Consider the following 19,711-nt stretch of genomic DNA (forward strand, 5'->3'; position numbering starts at 1 on the left):
TATTGTTACTTTTTGGAACACTCTACTGTACTAATATATACTAATGGTGTACACACATTGTATTAAACTTTGAAAGTGGTCCTAGAGGCTAAGGTTACACTGTATGTTGTAGTTCTAAAATGTAGCCATGTTTACAGTTTACTAACTTGGAAGAAGATGCAATCATCTTTGAGATACTGACATGTGGGAGTGACCTTTTGGAGGTCTTCATTGAAAATGAATTCATGATATCCCCAACCAGCTGTGTTACTCACAGTGACTCTACCAGCAGTATCATCTTCAGTACGATCATCATAGGTCACTGTTCTTGAATAATGTTCACAGCCATGTATCTGGTTCAACAATTTTATCTCAAATTTTCCCCTCAGTGGCCATGTTAGCTCATCATCATGTGGACCCTTCATGAGTTGCAGGTATACTGACAGGTGAGTACCTTTCCCATTGCCAGCAGGGTAAGCACGCAGACACATTTTGTATCCCTTATCATGAGAGAAGAAGCAGCTGGTATTTTTTTGTACCTTGTCTGCAACCTGTTTACTAAATTCAGTAATATTCACAATCACTGGACATACTTGATCACCTGATTTTACCATAACTGCCATAGCCTGTAATTTAATTGAATGTTTTACACTTGAAAGTGCTCTTTCAGAGGAAATACCATCATTGAATTTGTATAATGTAAGTTCATTTAATGCAACAGAGAGTTGTGATGTAGTGTCTGCTAATTTAGATTCAGTCAATGACAAATGTTTCTCCATTTTCTCATTCTTATGTTTTTCCAGGTCCTTGCGCATCATCCTCTCCTCACACCCTACATCAAGATACTTACACTCTACCATTTCAAGAGGACACTCCTTTCTGTGTTCTTTCATGTCTTCACGAGGGACATTCCCCACCTTACATTTATTAGGACAGGGTAGGGGAAGCTTGGGACACAAATCAAAATGTTTTGGGCCTTCAATAAATTGACGCTCTTTCACTGTGTGGCAGTAGTGACATTTAACAACATGACGTGGACATTCATTTTCAAAATGATTGGGAAGATGCTGTCGTTGTAACCTTTTCCTACATTTGTGTAAGCACCATACCATCTCAAGAGGACATTCCTTCCTGTGTGCTTCCATGCCTTCACGAGGGACACTCCCTATCCCACACTTGTTGGGACAGGGTAGGGGAAGCTTGGGACACTGTTCCTTGTGTTCTCCCTCAATAAACTGATATTCTCCTGTTATGTGGCAGTACTGACAGTCAACCTTACGACATGGACACTCAATCTCAACATGACTGGTCAAATATCGCTGTTGTAACATCTTCCCACATTCATTAGAACATTTCACATCCCCAAACTGACAACCAGCACCGTTTCCAAGGTGATTATTGATGTCATTCAGTTCACCCTGCCACTCACAACCTCTCTCCTCATTAGTACACATCACGTGAAGACTTTTAACTTCTCTATCAAGTTGCTTGTTGGGAAAAGTGACAAATTCTTTATCTGCACGACAAATCGGACACGCATATATAATGGTGCAAGTGCTTGTAACTTTCCTGACATTGTCCAAACAAGATTTACAAAAAACAAATCCACAACAGACACTAAGGTAAGGATCTCGACTAGGATGGTGACAAATTTTACAGATATAGCGATCATGTGGGGTGTCCACGAACTTGTGTTCATATCCACCAATCTCATGATCAGTAGGTGTGGCTATCGCCATATATGGTAAATACAACGAAGCTTCCTCCGACCTTTCAAAGAGCAAAGTAAAAACGTTATACTCACTAGATCTACCCTGTATCAATGGCTTGACTGTTCAAATTTTGACTGCAATTATAGATTGAACGAATTAACCCACCTCGAACCTCACGGCCGCTGGTCCGATCATCAAATCAGTCTCGACATCACGGGCACTTGAGAGTCGTGGGAGACGTAGCTAGCTACGTAGCACCAATCACGAGATACTGGCTTTGGGGCACAACACCGATCTGAATATGGAATATATTCCACGAATCCACTACTTTTTTTTGCCAAGCCACATGCCCCGGCACTCACAGTATTATAAAGTCTAACATGATAGCTCAGCTAGCCAGTTTCACAGTACGTAGCTATTCATTAATGTACGTGTTTGTGCACACTTCACTCAAGTTACTTGGCTATTGTTTTGTACTAGAATGTGTCATACATAGTCCATCAACAAGTGAAGCATATATACATGTATCCTAACTCCTAAGGTTTCATAAGGAGATGACGAGCTTAACACCCTAGCATTTTTAGCTGACCTAGCTGTTTTGATAAAGTCATGAAATGATGTTTGGAACTTACAATAGGTGCATGCATGGTGCATGGTCTTTGTAAAGAGGGTGGTCTTTATTAAGGTTGACCATGAAGCAATCTGGTTATCATTAGCCATTTTGAGATGTAATTGTAATGTGGCCATGCATGGGTCTTTGTATGGAGGTGCAGGTATTAAGAAGTGGCCACTGGTCACTAAACAAGGGTTTTACTCTGGGTATATTTATATTATGACGGCTTGACCATTTCTGTTTTTCATTTCCACATTTTGCTTCCAGTTTCCATTTCCACTTCCAGTTTCCATTTCCACTTCCAGTTTCCATTTCCACTTCCAGTTTCCATTTCCACTTCCAGTTTCCATTTCCACTGTTTCCAATATATTGCCCCGTGTACATGCAGTGAGTGCATACATATATACTTGCATGCACTCGTGTATATGTGATTTATAGTGTCTGTGTGTGGTATGCCAAACAGTAGTTAACTATACCGGCGCAAGTGATTGTGGGAAACATCTCAGACATGCCTTCAGTATGAACTTCATACCTCATAATTGACGATGCACATTTGGGTGCATAAACATGTGTACATGATATGTAGGTTTTGTACTGTGAGTGATAACTCATGCATATCAGTATTAATTGCTGCCATACATAGTTTGAAGAACTTGATGATTGAATAACTTTTGGTTTGCTTTGTGAGATGGCATGTTAGGTATCAGGTTGCTGTTTTACAATCGGTTTATGAGTATATCTGTGTACAGTTTGTACCTGCAGAGGTTACCATGGATAATGAATCCAAGATTTTTGAATTCTAGGAAGACTCAGGCATGCAAGTATAGCATGCATGAGGGTTTGGAGTATTTCTTATTAAATTATTGCCCTTTTTATATACTACTATATTTTGTTAAAGTTAGCTATATAGATTTTTTTATTGTTGCCTAAGTTAGGGTCTGCAATCTGAAAAGTCAACTTTTATAAATCGATCCCCCTATGATTGTGTGGGATACTACTCATCATAGTACCCCATTGCTAGATCCATCATGAAACCTGAGGCATGATTGTTGTCTTCACAGAAATATTGCCTTTAGTATAATATTATCTAACAAGATGCAAAATTTATTTTTTAAATTTTGTGCTCCACACTAAAGGATAGGATGAAACTTGCCATGTACTTAGCCAGATCTAATCTAGAGTCATTGTAGTTAAAATAGTATGCACAGCAATAAGCAAATGATTGGCTGGATTCCCAGCACAGGGTTGATTTGATTTCTTTAACAACTTAGTAAGCAAAAAACAATTTTTTGAATTCAAGCTTCCTTATACCAGCCAAGACAAAAAAGGCCAACTCTTCCTCATAGTGATGTAATAGGTTGGTGCATAGCCTGTCTATCAACTGTTAGTTTGTAAAGGCTGAAAATTTTCATTAAGGAGTTTCATCATGCTTTCCAGCTGTTTCCAGTGCTTTTGCAGCCACAGTAACCATCAATAATGTTGACTAAAATGATGGCAAAAGATACAGCTGAACAATTGGCACCATGCTGTGGTTGATTATTATTTTATATTTTATCCATAACCTCAAAGCTCTGGCAACTCTACACCACCGGAATCGTCTAAACTTTCTCATGCTCCACACCAGCTTCAAATCTTTACTAGATCATCCTACAACACCATCAAGTTCCAGAATATCCAAAGCACAAAATCTTTCATTTTCAAATTGGAGGTCCTGGCGAACTGTTGGTATACTGCATCATATGAAACTACAAAAACACCATGACTGCCACCATTGCCATGCATATTTATCATCATTCTAAACAAAATCAGGTGACCAGTGTGGCATCAGAAGCAGCGGAAAGGACTTCAGAGTCATTAAGAGCATGAAAATCACCCAGATGGTGAGAAATCTCAGATGTTTTTCATACTAACAGTATACACAGACTATGCATCCAACCTTATCGCATCACTATGTGGAAGAGTTGGCTTTTCTTGTCTTGGCTGTTAGGGCAGCTTGAATTTGCAAATTCGTGCCTAATTTTTTTTTGGGGAAAGCAGTGGAATCCTTATTGCTGTACATACATTTTAACTACAATAACTCTAGTAAGATCAAGAGTTTAAAATGGTGTAGTTCTCTAACACATTATAAACTCCTGGTAAGATAAGGTCTGGAAAAAAGAATAAAATATACATAAATTTTGAGTTACTGAAAATGTATTCATGAAGTAAGCATTCAGTGATTAGCTTTACTGGCATAATACTGAGCATAATAGGTATGTGTGGGAATCAAGAATTATACTAGCATTTTGAGGTGATTATAAAGCTTTAACAGTAGCAAAATCTGCAAATTGCACAATTTTATTAAAAAGATTGAGATAATTATTCTAATAGAAGAGCCAGAAACTCTAATAGAACAGTCACCGAATATTGCTACTCTAATAAAGCAGTCACACAGTAATGAAATACTCCAATATAGCAACCAGATAAAAGAAAAGAGAGCTATTTCAAGTTGAAGCATTTAATGATATAATATAGACATTATTGATGGTGGCATAATTTTGGAAATAACATGGACATTTCATTATGATTATGATTAAAGTACCTGGTAAGGCAGAGCCTGTATACCAGAAAGCCTTATAAAGGCCTAAGATGTTTATATTAACTGCACTAAGTATATTTGAAAAGAAGGAGAAAGACGAAAAAATCCATGACTGGACCTGGGCAGCCTCGAACCTGCAGCCATCCGATTAACAATTTCTCAAAAGCATAGCAGGGGCGGATCCAGAGTTTGGAAAGAGGGGGGGCACCTTTCTGAAAAACAGTTGAAGACCAAAAAAACTTGCTGAAAACCAGTTGAAGACCAAAAAAAAAAAAAAAAAAAAAGGTCACGACAATAATAGCTAGTTATCCTTACCAACTTTATCACGTCTGTTATGTAAAATAAAATCCTATTTATAGCTTCATAGGTAAGCTACACTGCCTCATGAACATTGTGACTGTTTTATTAGAGTAATTGACTGCTCTATTAGAGTATCTCGATCTTGTATGCAATTTCTTGAAGGGGGGGGGGGGGGGGCATTTGCCCCAAATGCCCCATCCTGGATCCGCCACTGCATAGTAGGTGGCTTTTTAAGCACTGCATGCTCAAAAGATAATGCTCAATTTTTGAAGCATAATAGCCTTATGCCTACTGTGAAGACAACAGTTGTGGCTTCAGTTTCATGGTGGATCTAGCAGTGAGATACTACTGTAACAATGAACATCCCACAATGACTGGTACAGCTAGGGAGTGATTTGTAAAAGTTGATTTTTTGGATTGAGGATGGAGGAAAAGGCCATCTTAAGGCACTATTACCACTCAAACCTCTAAATGGACTTTAGATTTTGATCAGAGAGCTACTAAAATATAGACTTATTCATCTTAATTATTTGGCAATACACCTGCATATAATGTGGCAGAATTTCTGGATACCGTGCACATATTTCTCAGTTCTTGATGGCAGCTTATAGTCTCTTAAAGAACTACAAGAAAGCTAGTGTGTACCTTGGACAATGTCTACAGAAAGCCACAAACTGTAAATAATTATGTACATGCACACATATGTTACAATACAGTAGGTGCACGCTATCATGTTTAACTGCAGACAGCCAATATTTCTACACAGCTCACATGTTGCAACCATCATAATGTGCACTCAGATGTAATCTCAGATGTACAATCAAATTGAAAACATTAAAATTACTTTCCAAATGACATACGCACACTGCATCAATACAATCACAATGAATTTTATCTACTTACTAACAGAGCACAGACTAGCCAGATATATCCCAGTTGCAGTGGTTTAACAATAATGAACTTTGGAGAAGAGAACATATAGATGGAGTCCTCGGAAATCCCAGATAATTGCAGTATAACAGGCAGGTCCCACGTAGTAAAATTCATGGTGCAGCTTACCTATAAACTAATTATCTTGTTCATTATGATCATGAGGAGATTTGGTAATCTGCATGAGAATTATAGCTACTGTAGGTCAATATAAGTGTTTGTTGATGTGTCACATATAGAGGTGATAATTAAGCTATAACTCAGCTTCTCAGGGTCATTGTGATATGCACACGTTTTGCACTGTAATGACATGGCTTCAGAATACAGTGAACACTTTTTGGCGATTTTTGACTGTCTTATTCGAGATTAGTTGGTACTTATTGTTCCCTCCACAGCTGAGATCTATCATTTTCAACACGAGAGAGTGACTAACTATAGAGAAATGTTCCAAAACATGTTAAGATCTCTATAGCAATTATAATACAGTATTATTTCAATAATTTAGAGCCACTAACACATAGGTATGTAGTTACCCAAGACACAATGGATAAATTTGATGTTGGACAAGATTATGGTGGTGGGGAATTCAGTAACCATGGATACAACACAAAACAACAGTATGACTCAAGTGTCCCCGGTACTGAACTATTTGAGAGAACAATATAACTACAGATTTTTTCCGTTTTTCATATGAACTGTTTTTTGTGCATTAATATATTGGAAGACTTTGCAGCACTAATAATATAATATAAATTTTGTTACTATATTAATGGTGTACACACATTGTATTAAACGTTCCTAGAGGCTAACTGTATGTTGTAGTTCCAAACTGTAACTATGTTTACAGTTTACTAACTTGGAGGAAGATACAATCATCTTTGAGATACTGATATGTAGGAGTAATCTTTTGGAGGTCTTCATTGGAAATTAATTTATGATATCCCCAACCAGCTCTGTTACCCACAGTAACTCTACCAGCAGTATCATCATCTGCTCGGTCATCATAGGTCACCGTCCTTGAATAATGTTCACAGTCATTGATCTGGTTCAACAGTTTCAATTCAAACTTTCCCCTCAGTGGCCATGTTAGCTCATCATCATGTGGACCCTTCATGAGGAACAGGAACACTGACAAGTGAGTACCTTTACCAGAACCACAACCATCGAAATAAGTATGCACAGACAGCTTGTATCCCTTATCGTGAGAGTAGAAAGGGTCACTGTAACAGTCTACCTGATCTCTTTTCTTTTTACTAAATTCAGTGACATTCACAATTACTGGACACACCTGACTACCAGATTTAATCATAGCTGCCATGGTTGTTAAGTTGAGAGATCGCTGTGCTGCTGTTATTATGGATGTTGCTGAATGCATATCTTTGTAGCAATCGTACGCTTGTGGAACAATTGGCTGTAGTGCAATTACTAATGTGTCAATGCGCTTCAATGCAGTTGTCAATTGCAAAGTAGTCAGTGACAAGTGTTTCTCCATTTTCTCTTTTTTGCGTATCTCCAGGTCCTTACGCATCATCCTCTCCTCACATCCCACATTGTGATACTCACACTGGAGTATCTCAAGAGGACACTCCTTCCTGTGTGCTTCCATGTCTTCACGAGGGACACTCCCTATCTCACACTTGTTGGGACAAGGTAGGGGAAGCTTGGGACACATATTTAAATGCAATGAACTCATAATAAATTGACGCTCTTTCATTGTGTGGCAGTAGTGGCATTTAACGACATGATGTGGACAATCAATTAGAAAATGACTGGGCAGATTCTGCCGTTGTAATATTTTGTTACATTTGTTTAAGCACCATACCATTTCAAGAGGGCATTCTTCCTTGTGTGCTTCAATGTCTTCACGAGGGACACTCCCTACCTCACACTTGTTGGGACAGGGTGTGGGAAGCTTGGGACACTGTTCCTTGTGTTCTCCCTCAATAAACTGATGTTCTCCTGTAAAGTGGCAGTACTGACAGTCAGTCTTATGACGTGGACACTCAGTCTCAACATGACTGGCCAGGTATCGTCGTTGTAACATCTTCCCACACTCATTGTAACACTGTATGTCCTCAAACTGACAACCATCACTGTTTCCAAGGTGATTGTTTATGTTATTCAGTTCACCCTGCCACTCACAACCTCTCTCCTTGTTAGTACACATCACACGGAAACTTTTAACTTCTCTATCAAGTTGCTTGTTGGGAAAAGTGACAAATTCTTTTTCATCTGCACGACAAATCGGGCATGCATATGTAATGGTGCTTGTGGCCTCATTTGTAGCTTTCTTGACATTATCCAAACAAGATTTACAGAAAACATTTCCACAACAGACACTAAGGTAAGGATCTCGACTAGGATAGTAACAAATTTTACAGATATATCGATCTTGTGGGACATCCACGAACTTGTGTTCATATCCACCAATCTCAGTGGGTGTGGCTATCGCCATGCATATGTGGCAAATACGACGACGACGTTTCTTTCGACTTTTCCAGTCAAAGAGCAATGCAACTTCTGACCAGATGGTCACGACTCGGTTCGAATATTGACTGCAGTTATACAACATAAATATATTAAAGGTTGAACAAAATTAATTTCACATCTGTACCTGACTGAACGCCCGTCAATATCACATCAGTCTCAACATCAGTACACGGGCACTGGAGAGTCGTGGGAGACGTACGTGGAGCCGATGTAATGACTGACGTATTTAAACTATGTACTGTTACATGTAACGTGATCGTTTATAGTTAGGCATAAAAATTAGTTTTGTGACTAGTTACTTGGCTTTGTAGTTTGTCCAGTTGTGTTTATCAGATCTCTTGCATTGTATCAACTTTCATGGCACTCATTAAACTGTTATCTTTGTTTTACTGAATGGGCACAAATCACCAGTAACCATGACATTTATATATATATAGCTTTAATTTGGGGCACACTGATGTGGCAATATCTGAATATATGGAACACCCGAGCTCAGTTCCGCACTCTGAGCTCTATTGACAAGCCACACTCACAGTCTAGAATATCATGGTAACTACTTAGTCAGACTATACAGCTAACTGGAGTCAGCTCCACACTGGCACAGTACATATTCGTAAATGGTTTTGGTGTGTGTGTGTGTGCGTGCGCGCGCGCGCGCGCGCGCGTGTGTGTGTGTGTGTGTGTGTGTGTGTGTGTGTGTGTGTGTGCACAATGTCAGTTGTGGACGACTTGAGGCTTGACGTGTGTGCGTGCATGTGTGTGTAAGCCTACAAGGCTGCACACAGTTTGGTGGATGTAGGGCACATGCTGCTGCTGGGTTGATGTGGCTACTCCATGACCATTGCTCACAGTAAACCAAGTGTGTACTGGTACAGTGGCATGACTGTATAGAGTAGTGGTGGTAGTTATGAGACACTTGACTTCAAAGCATTGAAATTACTTAAAACTGCCGGTAACCCTGGTATTTACCACTACTACTAAGGAAAAGTGTACCCATAAACTACATTAACCTAAAAATTCAAAAAAATTCGTGGTCTGTATGATAATTTTTCTGGAACACTGTAGATGTGTGTATTATGAGACATACAGGGGTATATATTATGAGATGCTGTGCTTGAAAGTTGACTATTTCCTATTTAATTACGGTAGATTTCATATTATGTAAAGGGTAGCAGGGACACTGTAGACAGTCGAAAAAGATTAGTTGACTTCATATGTGTACTTTTCATCTTTGTACTCTTAACTACATAGTGAGTGGTACAAAGAGAATCATTGACAGTATATCAATATGACGTAGTAAATTTAAGGAGCTACTCCATAATTAGATTTGTGAGTGACTTATAATCACTATCTGTGATGATCTGAATAGTAGGGCTGAGGGATAGTGAAATTTTCACTGTCCGAACGATATCAAGACACTGTTCACGATAGACGATAGTAAAACGATAGTGATAGTTCACCTATTTCCTATTAGTTGCCTTCAAAGAGAGTTGTAAGGAGGGATGTACCTATGCATGTATTTTACATAAGATATTAAACAGCCTTTTACGCTGATTCTTGTTCCAAAAAGTTATTATTTTACAGTATTTTGCAGATATTTCTCCGTATTTTACTTGTTAATTACTGTCCGATAGTAAATTTTCAAGCGGTATAGGCGATACCGATAGTGATATATACTATCCCGATATTCCGATAATATGCACATACTATCCCCCAGCCCTACTGAATAGTACTATCTCTTTACTCCTAAATCTGCAGGATTCAACCCGCTCAACTGGTTTTAAGCTATGTGACCCATATTACCCCCTGTCCCACAATACCAGCCTCTACATAATGCATGATAAGGGTGATAGTGTCGTGTGTCTCTTGTTACAGGTAGATAGTAAGTTGGGATTGACAGGGATAATTGATGATGAAAAATCTTGAGATGTTCCGTCAAATTTGTAAGGTAGGCCAAGATAACAGATGTAGCACTAATGATACTGAACTAGTTCTACTATAATCACTTAAAACCCACCTAGCTGCTCTTCACTGAATTGATTCTAATGTATCTCTATCGCTAATATAATATGGATCCCAAATAACAGAAGCGTACTCCATCTGAGATCGAATCATTGTTAGATAAGCTGATGCCTTAACATTCAATGAACAGTCACTTAAGTTACATTTTAGAAAGTTTAAAGTATCAGTACACCAGGCACTCACCCTGGCACTGGAGAGTTGTGGGAGACGTGGAGCCGGTGTAGTGACTGGCGTAATTGAACTACATACTGTTACATGTAACATGATCATGTATAGTTACCATAAAAATTCAAGTTAGTTTTGTGTTGTGTGACTAGTTATAGTTGGCTTTGTAGTTTGTGCAGTTGTGTTTATCAGATTTGTTATATTGTATCAACTTTCATGGTACTCATCATAAACTGTTACTACTTTGTTTTACTGAATGGGCACAAATCACTGGTAACCATGACATTTTATAGCTTTAATTTGGGGCACATGTGGCAATATCTGAATATATGGAACACCCAGTTCTGCACTCTGAGCTCTATTGACAAGCCACACTCACAGTCTAGAACATCATGGTAACTACTTAGCCAGACTATACAGCTAGCTGGGGTCAGTTCCACACTGGCACAGTGCTTATTCATGAATAGTTTTGGTGTGTGTGTGTGCGTACATGTGTGTGTGTGTGTGTGCGTACATGTGTGTGTGTGTGTGTGTGTGTGCGCGCGCTCGCGCGTACACGCACAACATTAGATGTGGACTACTTGAGGCTTGACGTGTGTGCATGCATGTGTGTGTAAACCTGCAAGTCTGCACTGAGGAAAGGCACAGCTTGGCACATGCCGCTGCTGGGTTGATGTGGCTACTCCATGACCATTGCTCACAGTGAACCAGGTGTGTACTGGTATGGTGGCATGACTGTATATACACTTTTAATGTTGACTGTCCATTTGATTAGGAAGGCTGCATGACCCAGATAGGGCAGTGAAGAAGAAGGAATGAAGGAAGGAAAGTGTGTGCACATAGTGTACGTTGCGCATAGTGTGTTCTTGTGTGGTCACAGTGTGTGCATGTGTGTGATGTGCATGTATACATGTGTGTGTGTGTGTGTGTGTTTGTGTGTGTGTGTTTGTGTGTGTGATGTGCATGTATACATGTGTGTGTGTGTGTGTTTGTGTGTGTGTGTGTGTGTGTTTGTGTGTGATGTGCATGTATACATGTGTGTGTGTGTGTGTGTTTGTGTGTGTGTGTGTGTGTGTGTGTGTGTGTGTGTGTGTGTGTGTGTGTGTGCATGTGTGTGTGCATGCATTCTTGCATAGCTACCAACAGTGTTGTATGTGTGTAGTATGCAATAGTAACTATGCAAGTGGTTGTGGGAGACATCAGTATACCTTCAGTATGAATCAGGCTTCTTAGTGACATAATGCATGTTTGCACATGTGCATGACACATGGATGTACTGTAGGTTTCATAGGTAAAATTGATCAGCTGTATACCCTGGTTATGTAATGTGCAGAATTTATACTGAGTGGTAACTCATACATGCAGGTAAGTATGTGTTATAATTTTATGCAGTCTGAAGAGCTGAGTAACTTTTGGTGAGTTTATTTTGTGAGATGTGTCAGGTTGCAGCTGTACAATGGGTTTATGAAGTATACATACATAGTTTGTACCAGGAATTACCGTGGATAATGAACTCAGGATTTTGAATACTGGGCATGCAAGTGTAACATGCATGAGCAAAGCCTGAGTAGGCTAGGCCTCAAGGCAAAAGAGGCATCCAAGCTCCTATTAAAAGGGCCTCAAACTTTTAGATTGACAATAAAGTTACAGTATGTGTTAAAATGCTATTCATAAAGCCAATTGCATTCACCCCAACTTTTATGCAACCATAATACTGTATATAGCACTTCTAAGAATACCATCTACATAGCCATAATATCCATCTATCAAGACACACGGTAGTGTGTCGTGCGGCCCAAGAAGCCGGCGCGTAACGCAATTTTCGCACCTCCGTAGCTCTGTGCTGCCTTGATGAAACAAGACGATTTTTGCTGTGGACACTCCCTCCACCTTCAGCACTCCACACTCCAAATTTGAGCGAAATCGCTTCTCGCGTTCCCGAGATATGCGACATCAAAAATTGGCTTAGTTTCTTGGTTTTTTTTTCTTCTTATTTTTCTTCCTCTTTTCGCACACTTACAAAAACTGCTATAAAACGCGAACGCCATATCCGATTGCCTTGAAATTTGGCACACAGAAGGGGGATATAAAGGCGCATCTCTGTACCAACTTTGGCTGGAATACGATAAACAGGCAAAGAGTTATGAGCGATTATTCACGAAATATAACACCAATATGTTGTCACGCCTACAGGGTAAACCGCGTATGGGAAGAAGCTGAAAATCGGTGGGTGAATAGGTTAACTATTGAACCTCAAACCTTTTGTGGTTTGAAAGCTAAAAACCAGGAAGATACAACGAAAAAACCAACAGTGTGTAACAATTACGCAATCGAGATTAGCTAATAAAAAAACAACTGCTTGCCACTCCTACCAGATAAACCGCTTGGGGTAATGCTTTGAAAATCGTTGTACAGATGGAGTAATCATCTTAGAAAGACTCATCAATGGTGTAAAAGAATTAGACGTAAAGTCACGGAGTTATAACACGAAATCCAACTTGGTGCAGCAAGTGCGAGATCGAGATACTCTAATAGAGCAGTCATCCTAATAGAGCAGTCATCCTAATAGAGCAGTCATCCTAATAGAGCAGTCATCCTAATAGAGCAGTCACCCGAAGAGAATTCAAGAGATCAGCTAGAAACAAGTAACCTGTATAGAGATCAGCTACAAACAAGTCACCCTGTAGAGAGATCAGCCACAAACAATTCACCCTGTAGAGAGATCAGCTAGAAGAAGTTACCTTGTAGGGAATTCATGCAACTATAGAAAGAGATAATTCAGCTAGAAGAAATCACCTTGTAGAATTCAGCTACAAAGAAACCACAATGTAGAGAGTTCAGCTACAAACAAATCACCCTGTAGAGAGATCAGATAGAAGAAGTTAACTTGTAGAGAGTTCAGCTACAAAGAAACCATCATTTAGAGAGTTCAGCTGCAAACAAATCACCTGTAGAGAGTTCAGCTACAAAGAAATCTCCCTGTAGAGAGATCAGCTAGGAGAAGTTTCCTTGTAGAGAGTTCAGTTACAAAGAAACCACCATGTAGAGAATTCGTTTACAAACTAGTGACCCTGTAGAGACATCAGCTAGAAGAAGTTACCTTGTAAAGAGTTCAGCTACAAAGAAACCATTCTGTAAAGAGCTCAGCTGCAAAAAAAATCACCTGTACAGAATTCCACTACAAACAAGTCACCCTATAGAAATATCAGCTAGAAGAAGTTACCTCGAAGAGAGTTCAGTTACAAAGAAACCACCATGTAGAGAATTCATTTACAAACTAGTGACCCTGTAGAGACATCAGCTAGAAGAAGTTACCTTGTAAAGAGTTCAGCTACATAGAAACCATTCTGTATAGAGCTCAGCTGCAAACAAATCACCTGTACAGAATTCAGCTAAAAACAAATCACCCTGTAGAGAGATCAGCTAGAAGAAGTTACCTTCAGCGGCGGAGGAAGTAGTTGATATGAGGGGGGGCTGGGCTGACCCAGACTTATTTCTATAGTTTGGTAAGGCCACACCAAGTCAAACCTTAGTTTCTGGTCACCCGCCCGCATGGAAAACTGGAACCCCAGTTTATGAGGACTATTATTAATATTACAAGCGCTTAAGTGTACGTGACCAAGGACAGTGATTTTTAAACACTGCAAAAGATCGAGATACTCTAATAGAGCAGTCAGGGATTCTAATAGAGCAGTAACACTACCCTTAACTCTAATACTAGAATAGACAGATACTACTATAACGTTTTTGACTTGTCCTTGATTAGCTAGCTATATAGCTAGCTATTAGTAATGCTTCTGTTGCCAGTAAGTAATTTCAGTACAGTATGTATGTAGCATTGATCACTAGCCTAATGATCAGATATACCATAGCTTTAAACTTTCCTAACAATTCAGATGTAGTTCTCTAATGATTAGTCTAGTAACTCTTCTAGTGGATCTAAACTTGGATTTCCTTATCACTGATCACTGATATACTGACTTGAAATCCGGTAACGTTTGGTGAGCTCAAACTTCAACTTTTCCATGGTTACATAATTGCAAGTATGGTCCTAAATTAGCAAGTGCATGACATCCCTTAGTTAAAACATTAACTTAGCTTTCCCACATGATCACTGAAAAACAATATAGCCTGGAGCACTCAACAACTCAACTCAAAACTTTGACAGCTACTTTACTCAAGGTTTACTGTATAGAAGGCTGGAAACGTATGCATATATAGTTGGCTAAGACTTCACATTTGAAAGAGTTTCTGATGATGTGTTAATATAACTTTGGATTATTATTAGCTAGCTAATAAATAATAATTTCCTGACATAGCTAATGAAACATTTCATTTGTAAAGCAAAAGTAGCTACATGAGCAGACCTTTCCTTAGTGTTAGCTACACATTGTTGTGCTCAGCAGTGTAGCTAGCCATCGACAATTTTTCTGGTGCATTTTGTAGAAGCATAATTAACTACTTATGCTATAAGAATGTTGGTTAAGCTTGGTTGTAAACTCAATATGAAATGGGTAAATTGAGCAAAATTAATAACATTACAGTATTACTGGTGTATATGTAAGAGTCTATGATAGTCCTGAAGTCCTGATCATCCGCCCGCCCGCATCCTTTTGTTGGCTAGGGAGTGACCAGAAACTAAGGTATGACTTGGAGTGGCCTAAGGTGAGACCAAAAAAAGAAAAAAAAGGTCGCAACCAACTGACAAGAGCTTTCCACCTCACCAGCTACCATTTCTAGCTGATAAACTACATAAAAATCCTTTCACAGCTCGCTACACACTGACTACTTTATTAGAGTGACTGCTCTATTAGAGTATCTCGATCTTTATCACGGTTTTCAGCCCCACTCCAAGAAAGATAATTTCGGTGTGATATCATTCTGAGGGGGGGCTAAGCCCCCCCTCAGCAGACCAAGGGGGGGCTTTAGCCCCCTAGCTCCCCCCTTTCCGCCGCCTATGGTTACCTTGTTGGTAGTTCAGCTACAAACAAATCACCCTGTAGAGAGATCAGCTAGAAGAAGTTACCTTGTAGAGAGTTCAGCTACAAAGAAACCATCATGTGGAGAGTTCAGCTGCAAACAAATCACCTGTAGAGAATTCAGCTACAAACAAATCTCCATGTAGAGAGATCAGCTAGGAGAAGTTACCTTGTAGAGAGTTCAGTTACAAAGAAACCACCATGTAGAGAATTTGTTTACAAACTAATGACCCTGTAGAGACATCAGCTAATAGAAATTACCTTGTAAAGAGTTCAGCTACATAGAAACCATTCTGTAAAGAGCTCAGCTGCAAACAAATCACCTGTACAGAATTCAGCTACAAACTAGTGACCTTGTGGAGACATCAGCTAGAAGAAACTACCTTGTAGAGAGCTCAGCTACAAAGAAACCATTCTGTAAAGAGCTCAGCTGCAAACAAATCACCTGTACAGAATTCAGCTACAAGCAAATCACCCTGTAGAAAGATCAGCTAGAAGAAGTCACCTTGTAGAGAGTTCAGCTACAAAGAGACCACCATGTAGGGAGTTCAGCTAGAAGAAGTTACCTTGTAGAGAGTTCAGCTACAAAGAAACCATCATGAATAGAGTTCAGCTGCAAACAAATCTCCCTGTAGAGAGTTTAGTTAGAAGAAGTTACCTTGTAGAGATTTCAGCTACAAAGAAACCATTCTGTAAAGAGCTCAGCTGCAAACAAATCACCTGTACAGAATTCAGTTACAAACAAATCACCCTGTAGAAAGATCAGCTAGAAGAAGTCACCTTGTAGAGAGTTCAGCTACAAAGAAACCACCATGTAGGGAGTTCAGCTACTAAGAAACCACCATGTAGGGAGTTCAGCTAGAAGAAGTTACCTTGTAGAGAGTTCAGCTACAAAGAAACCATCATGAAGAGAGTTCAGCTGCAAACAAATCTCCCTGTAGAGAGTTCAGTTAGAAGAAGTTACTTTGTAGAGAGTTCAGCTACAAAGAAACCATTCTGTAAAGAGCTCAGCTGCAAACAAATCACCTGTATAGAATTCAGCTACAAACAAATCACCCTGTAGAGAGATCAGCTAGAAGAAATTACCTTGTAGAGAGTTCAGCTACAGTAAAAAGAAACCACCATGTAGAGAGTTCGATCAGCTGCAAAGAAATCACCCTTTAGAAAATTCTGCCACAAACAAATTGCCCTGTAGAAAGATCAGTTAGAAGAATTTATCTTGTAGAGAGTTCAGCTACAAAGAAACCACCATGTAGAGAGTTCAGCTAGAAGAAATTACCTTGTAGAGAGTTCAGCTACAAAGAAACCATCATCTAGATAGTTCAGCTGCAAGCAAATCACCTGTAGAGAGTTCAGCTACAAACAAATCTCGCTGTAGAGAGATCAGTTAGAAGAAGTTACCTTGTAGAGAGTTCAGCTACAAAGAAACCATTCTGTAAAGAGCTCAGCAGCAAAAAAATCACCTGTACAGAATCCAGCTACAAATAAATCACCCTGTAGAGAGAACAGCTAGAAGAAGTTACCTTGAAGAGTGTTCAGTTACAAAGAAACCACCATGGACAGTTCTGTAATAAATATATGTATTATATATATAATTTGTACATTTACTGATAAAATATTTAAAGTACATCTACTTCATCTTTTCTTCTTCCTGTAGTAAAGAAAAAAAAAAAGGTTAAAAAAGTCCCAAAGCTGGCCATAGGCCGGCTTTGGGGTATACAAATACAAAAAGAAATGAAATCTAATCCAAAACAGCCAAGCTGTAAAAAAAGTGTGCGGCCCTCAGAAAGGCTATGGTGAAAAAAGATGTGAAATCCAAGGTGGCGGCCAAGAAATGGCTGTGATGGTAGGTTAATGGTAAAAATTTTAATAATGACAATTTAGGTAAATTTTGTGAAGCGGCACAAAAATTCACCTGAATTGTCGTTATTAAAATTTTTACCATTAACCTACCATCACAGCCATTTCTTGGCCGCCACCTTGGATTTCACATCTTTTTTCACTATAGCCTTTCTGAGGGCCGCACACTTTTTTTTTACAGCTTGGCTGTTTTGGATTAGATATTAATTTTTTGTCTGCCAATTAAGGGGGGGGGGGGGGGGGGGGGGGCTCCAAATTTCATTTTGTATAGGGCCTCAAGGATGCTAAGGCCCTGTGCAATAAGTGTTTTACTTGGTTCTTATTAGAAAATGTGAACTTTTATTACCCTTTTAATAGGCCACTATTGCTATTTTGCTGAAGTCCTTTTCGTTGCTCGAGGTACGTATGTATGTCCATAATAGATTTCGTGTTTGTTACCTAATTCACTAGGGCCATTTTAGGGCACTAGCTATTACTACAAACTTCTAAATGGAGTTTAGATTTGATCAGAGACCTACTAAAATTTAACTTATTCATGCCACTTGGCAATTTCTGTTTATACTCCTGCATATAATATGGCAGTATTGCTGGATACCATACACATACTTCTCAGTTCTTGATGGCAGCCCAGTTTCTTAAAAAATTCAGCTTTGACCAAGAGAGCACTAATTGGCTCTGAACATTCAATAGTCCAATAGGCCACATGTGCCTACCATTATCACCTTGTTTGGTGAGATTACTGATAGGGTGTAGAACATAGTTGACTGTGCTTAACAACATTCTGGTCTGAAAAGGTCCTGAACAGAACCCAACTGCTGAAAATGAATATATACAAGAAATTGCATATATAACAAGAAAGCTATAGTGCATACCTTGGACAGTGTCGGCTATAGACGTTTTTCCAGTGTAACGGACTAACTTAGTAAAATCCGGAAATGCGTTACATTGGTAGGCAACTATGCCAACCACTTGTGTGGTTGTAGGTTGTAATAACCGCAAGTCTAAGCAAAGCCTTATCAGTTTTTATCGGTTTCCAAAAAGAAAAGAAGAGGAAGAGCGTCGTCGAAAGTGGATTGCTTTTGTTTCAAGGAAGAACAGCGATGGTTCGGCTTGGAAACCGGGTAAAGGAGCCCGGGCCTGTTCAGAACATTTCATAACGGGCAAAAAGTCTAACGTGTATACTAACCCTGACTACGTAAGGTAAATGCGGGTATTTCCGGACAGCGCACAATTCCGGACACTTCGTGTATAGCACCCAAGAATGAATCAACTAGAACACACTTTTAGATTTTTATAATCCCTATAAGAATAGCTATTTACAGCAGAAATTTCAAGGCAATCCGTTGTTTCGTTCCTCGGCTAGCTTGATAAAGGTACCAAAGTGTCCGGAATTGTACGCTGTCCGGAAATACCCGCATTTACCTTACCATCTATTAAAGCCAAGAAGCCGCGAACTGCTGAATGTAATGCCACCCTGTCTCGTTTTGAACGTGCTGGCCGTCGAGTCAAATCACAGACGGAGAGGAGAAGGAAAGAAGAGCGAAGTGTATATTTAGCCGGTACCGGTTTGCAAACACTAACGGCTATTGTGCCGGCACTAGTAGGTTGCCCCGAGCATTCAACTTTAGGGCACGCGTCTAGTAGGTTGCCCCCGAGCATTCAACCTTAGGGGATGCGAAAAGTAGTTCCTTAGCGTTAGGGGTAGGCTAGGGTTCAGCTTTGGTTTCTTCTTCGGTTTTTTGTACAAGTTTTTTTTAATGCACGTAACATTCTAAGTATTATACCCTCCACTGCCGGCAAAATAGCCGGCAAAACAGTGTAACCGGTACCGGCTCTATATAACCTGCCAAAAAAGAGAGAGACGCGCTGGAGCTTAGAAGAGTGGAGGAGGAGAAGAATCGTCGAAGCATTCGTGGTTTTAACAATGACCACATGTACACTGGCCCATACACTCGTTAAGTAGAGAACGGTGAAGAATCAAGGGAAGAACCACTGATGGAAGACTGTATCATTGGGGCAGAACTCGAGGTAGCGGAACTTGTAGACGACACGAGTTTACTGATAGATTTGCAGCCAGAATTGT

General features: G+C 39.6%; 2 protein-coding genes across 3 annotated transcripts; both read right to left on the reverse strand.

Moving 5' to 3' along the window:
* On the reverse strand, positions 1 to 1,924 carry LOC136252347 (TNF receptor-associated factor 4-like). Of its 2 annotated transcripts, none has more exons than XM_066044774.1 (2): positions 1,857 to 1,924; positions 1 to 1,495 (listed from the first exon to the last, which is right to left on the reverse strand). In XM_066044774.1, the coding sequence occupies exon 2, from the start codon at positions 1,431 to 1,433 to the stop codon at positions 132 to 134; it is 1,302 nt and encodes a 433-aa protein (XP_065900846.1). In that variant the 5' UTR covers positions 1,434 to 1,495; positions 1,857 to 1,924; the 3' UTR covers positions 1 to 131. The 2 variants fall into 2 exon arrangements, with proteins under 2 accessions (XP_065900846.1, XP_065900845.1); XM_066044773.1 differs by having other exon boundaries at positions 1 to 1,749.
* A 4,908-nt stretch (positions 1,925 to 6,832) lies between these two features.
* Positions 6,833 to 8,982, reverse strand: LOC136252345 (TNF receptor-associated factor 4-like). Its single transcript, XM_066044771.1, has 2 exons — positions 8,727 to 8,982; positions 6,833 to 8,667 (listed from the first exon to the last, which is right to left on the reverse strand). Exon 2 carries the CDS (start codon positions 8,565 to 8,567, stop codon positions 6,954 to 6,956), a length of 1,614 nt encoding a protein of 537 aa, XP_065900843.1. The 5' UTR covers positions 8,568 to 8,667; positions 8,727 to 8,982; the 3' UTR covers positions 6,833 to 6,953.
* Positions 8,983 to 19,711: the final 10,729 nt, after the last annotated feature.

Source organism: Dysidea avara, chromosome 4 (assembly GCF_963678975.1).
Source record: "Dysidea avara chromosome 4, odDysAvar1.4, whole genome shotgun sequence".
In the NCBI taxonomy this organism is placed as follows: domain Eukaryota; kingdom Metazoa; phylum Porifera; class Demospongiae; order Dictyoceratida; family Dysideidae; genus Dysidea; species Dysidea avara.

Bases quoted from the DNA above. Each gene is read 5' to 3' on its own strand.
- LOC136252347 (XM_066044773.1), bottom strand. From the start codon at position 1,718: ATGGCGATAGCCACACCTACTGATCATGAGATTGGTGGATATGAACAC.
- LOC136252345 (XM_066044771.1), bottom strand. From the start codon at position 8,567: ATGGCGATAGCCACACCCACTGAGATTGGTGGATATGAACACAAGTTC.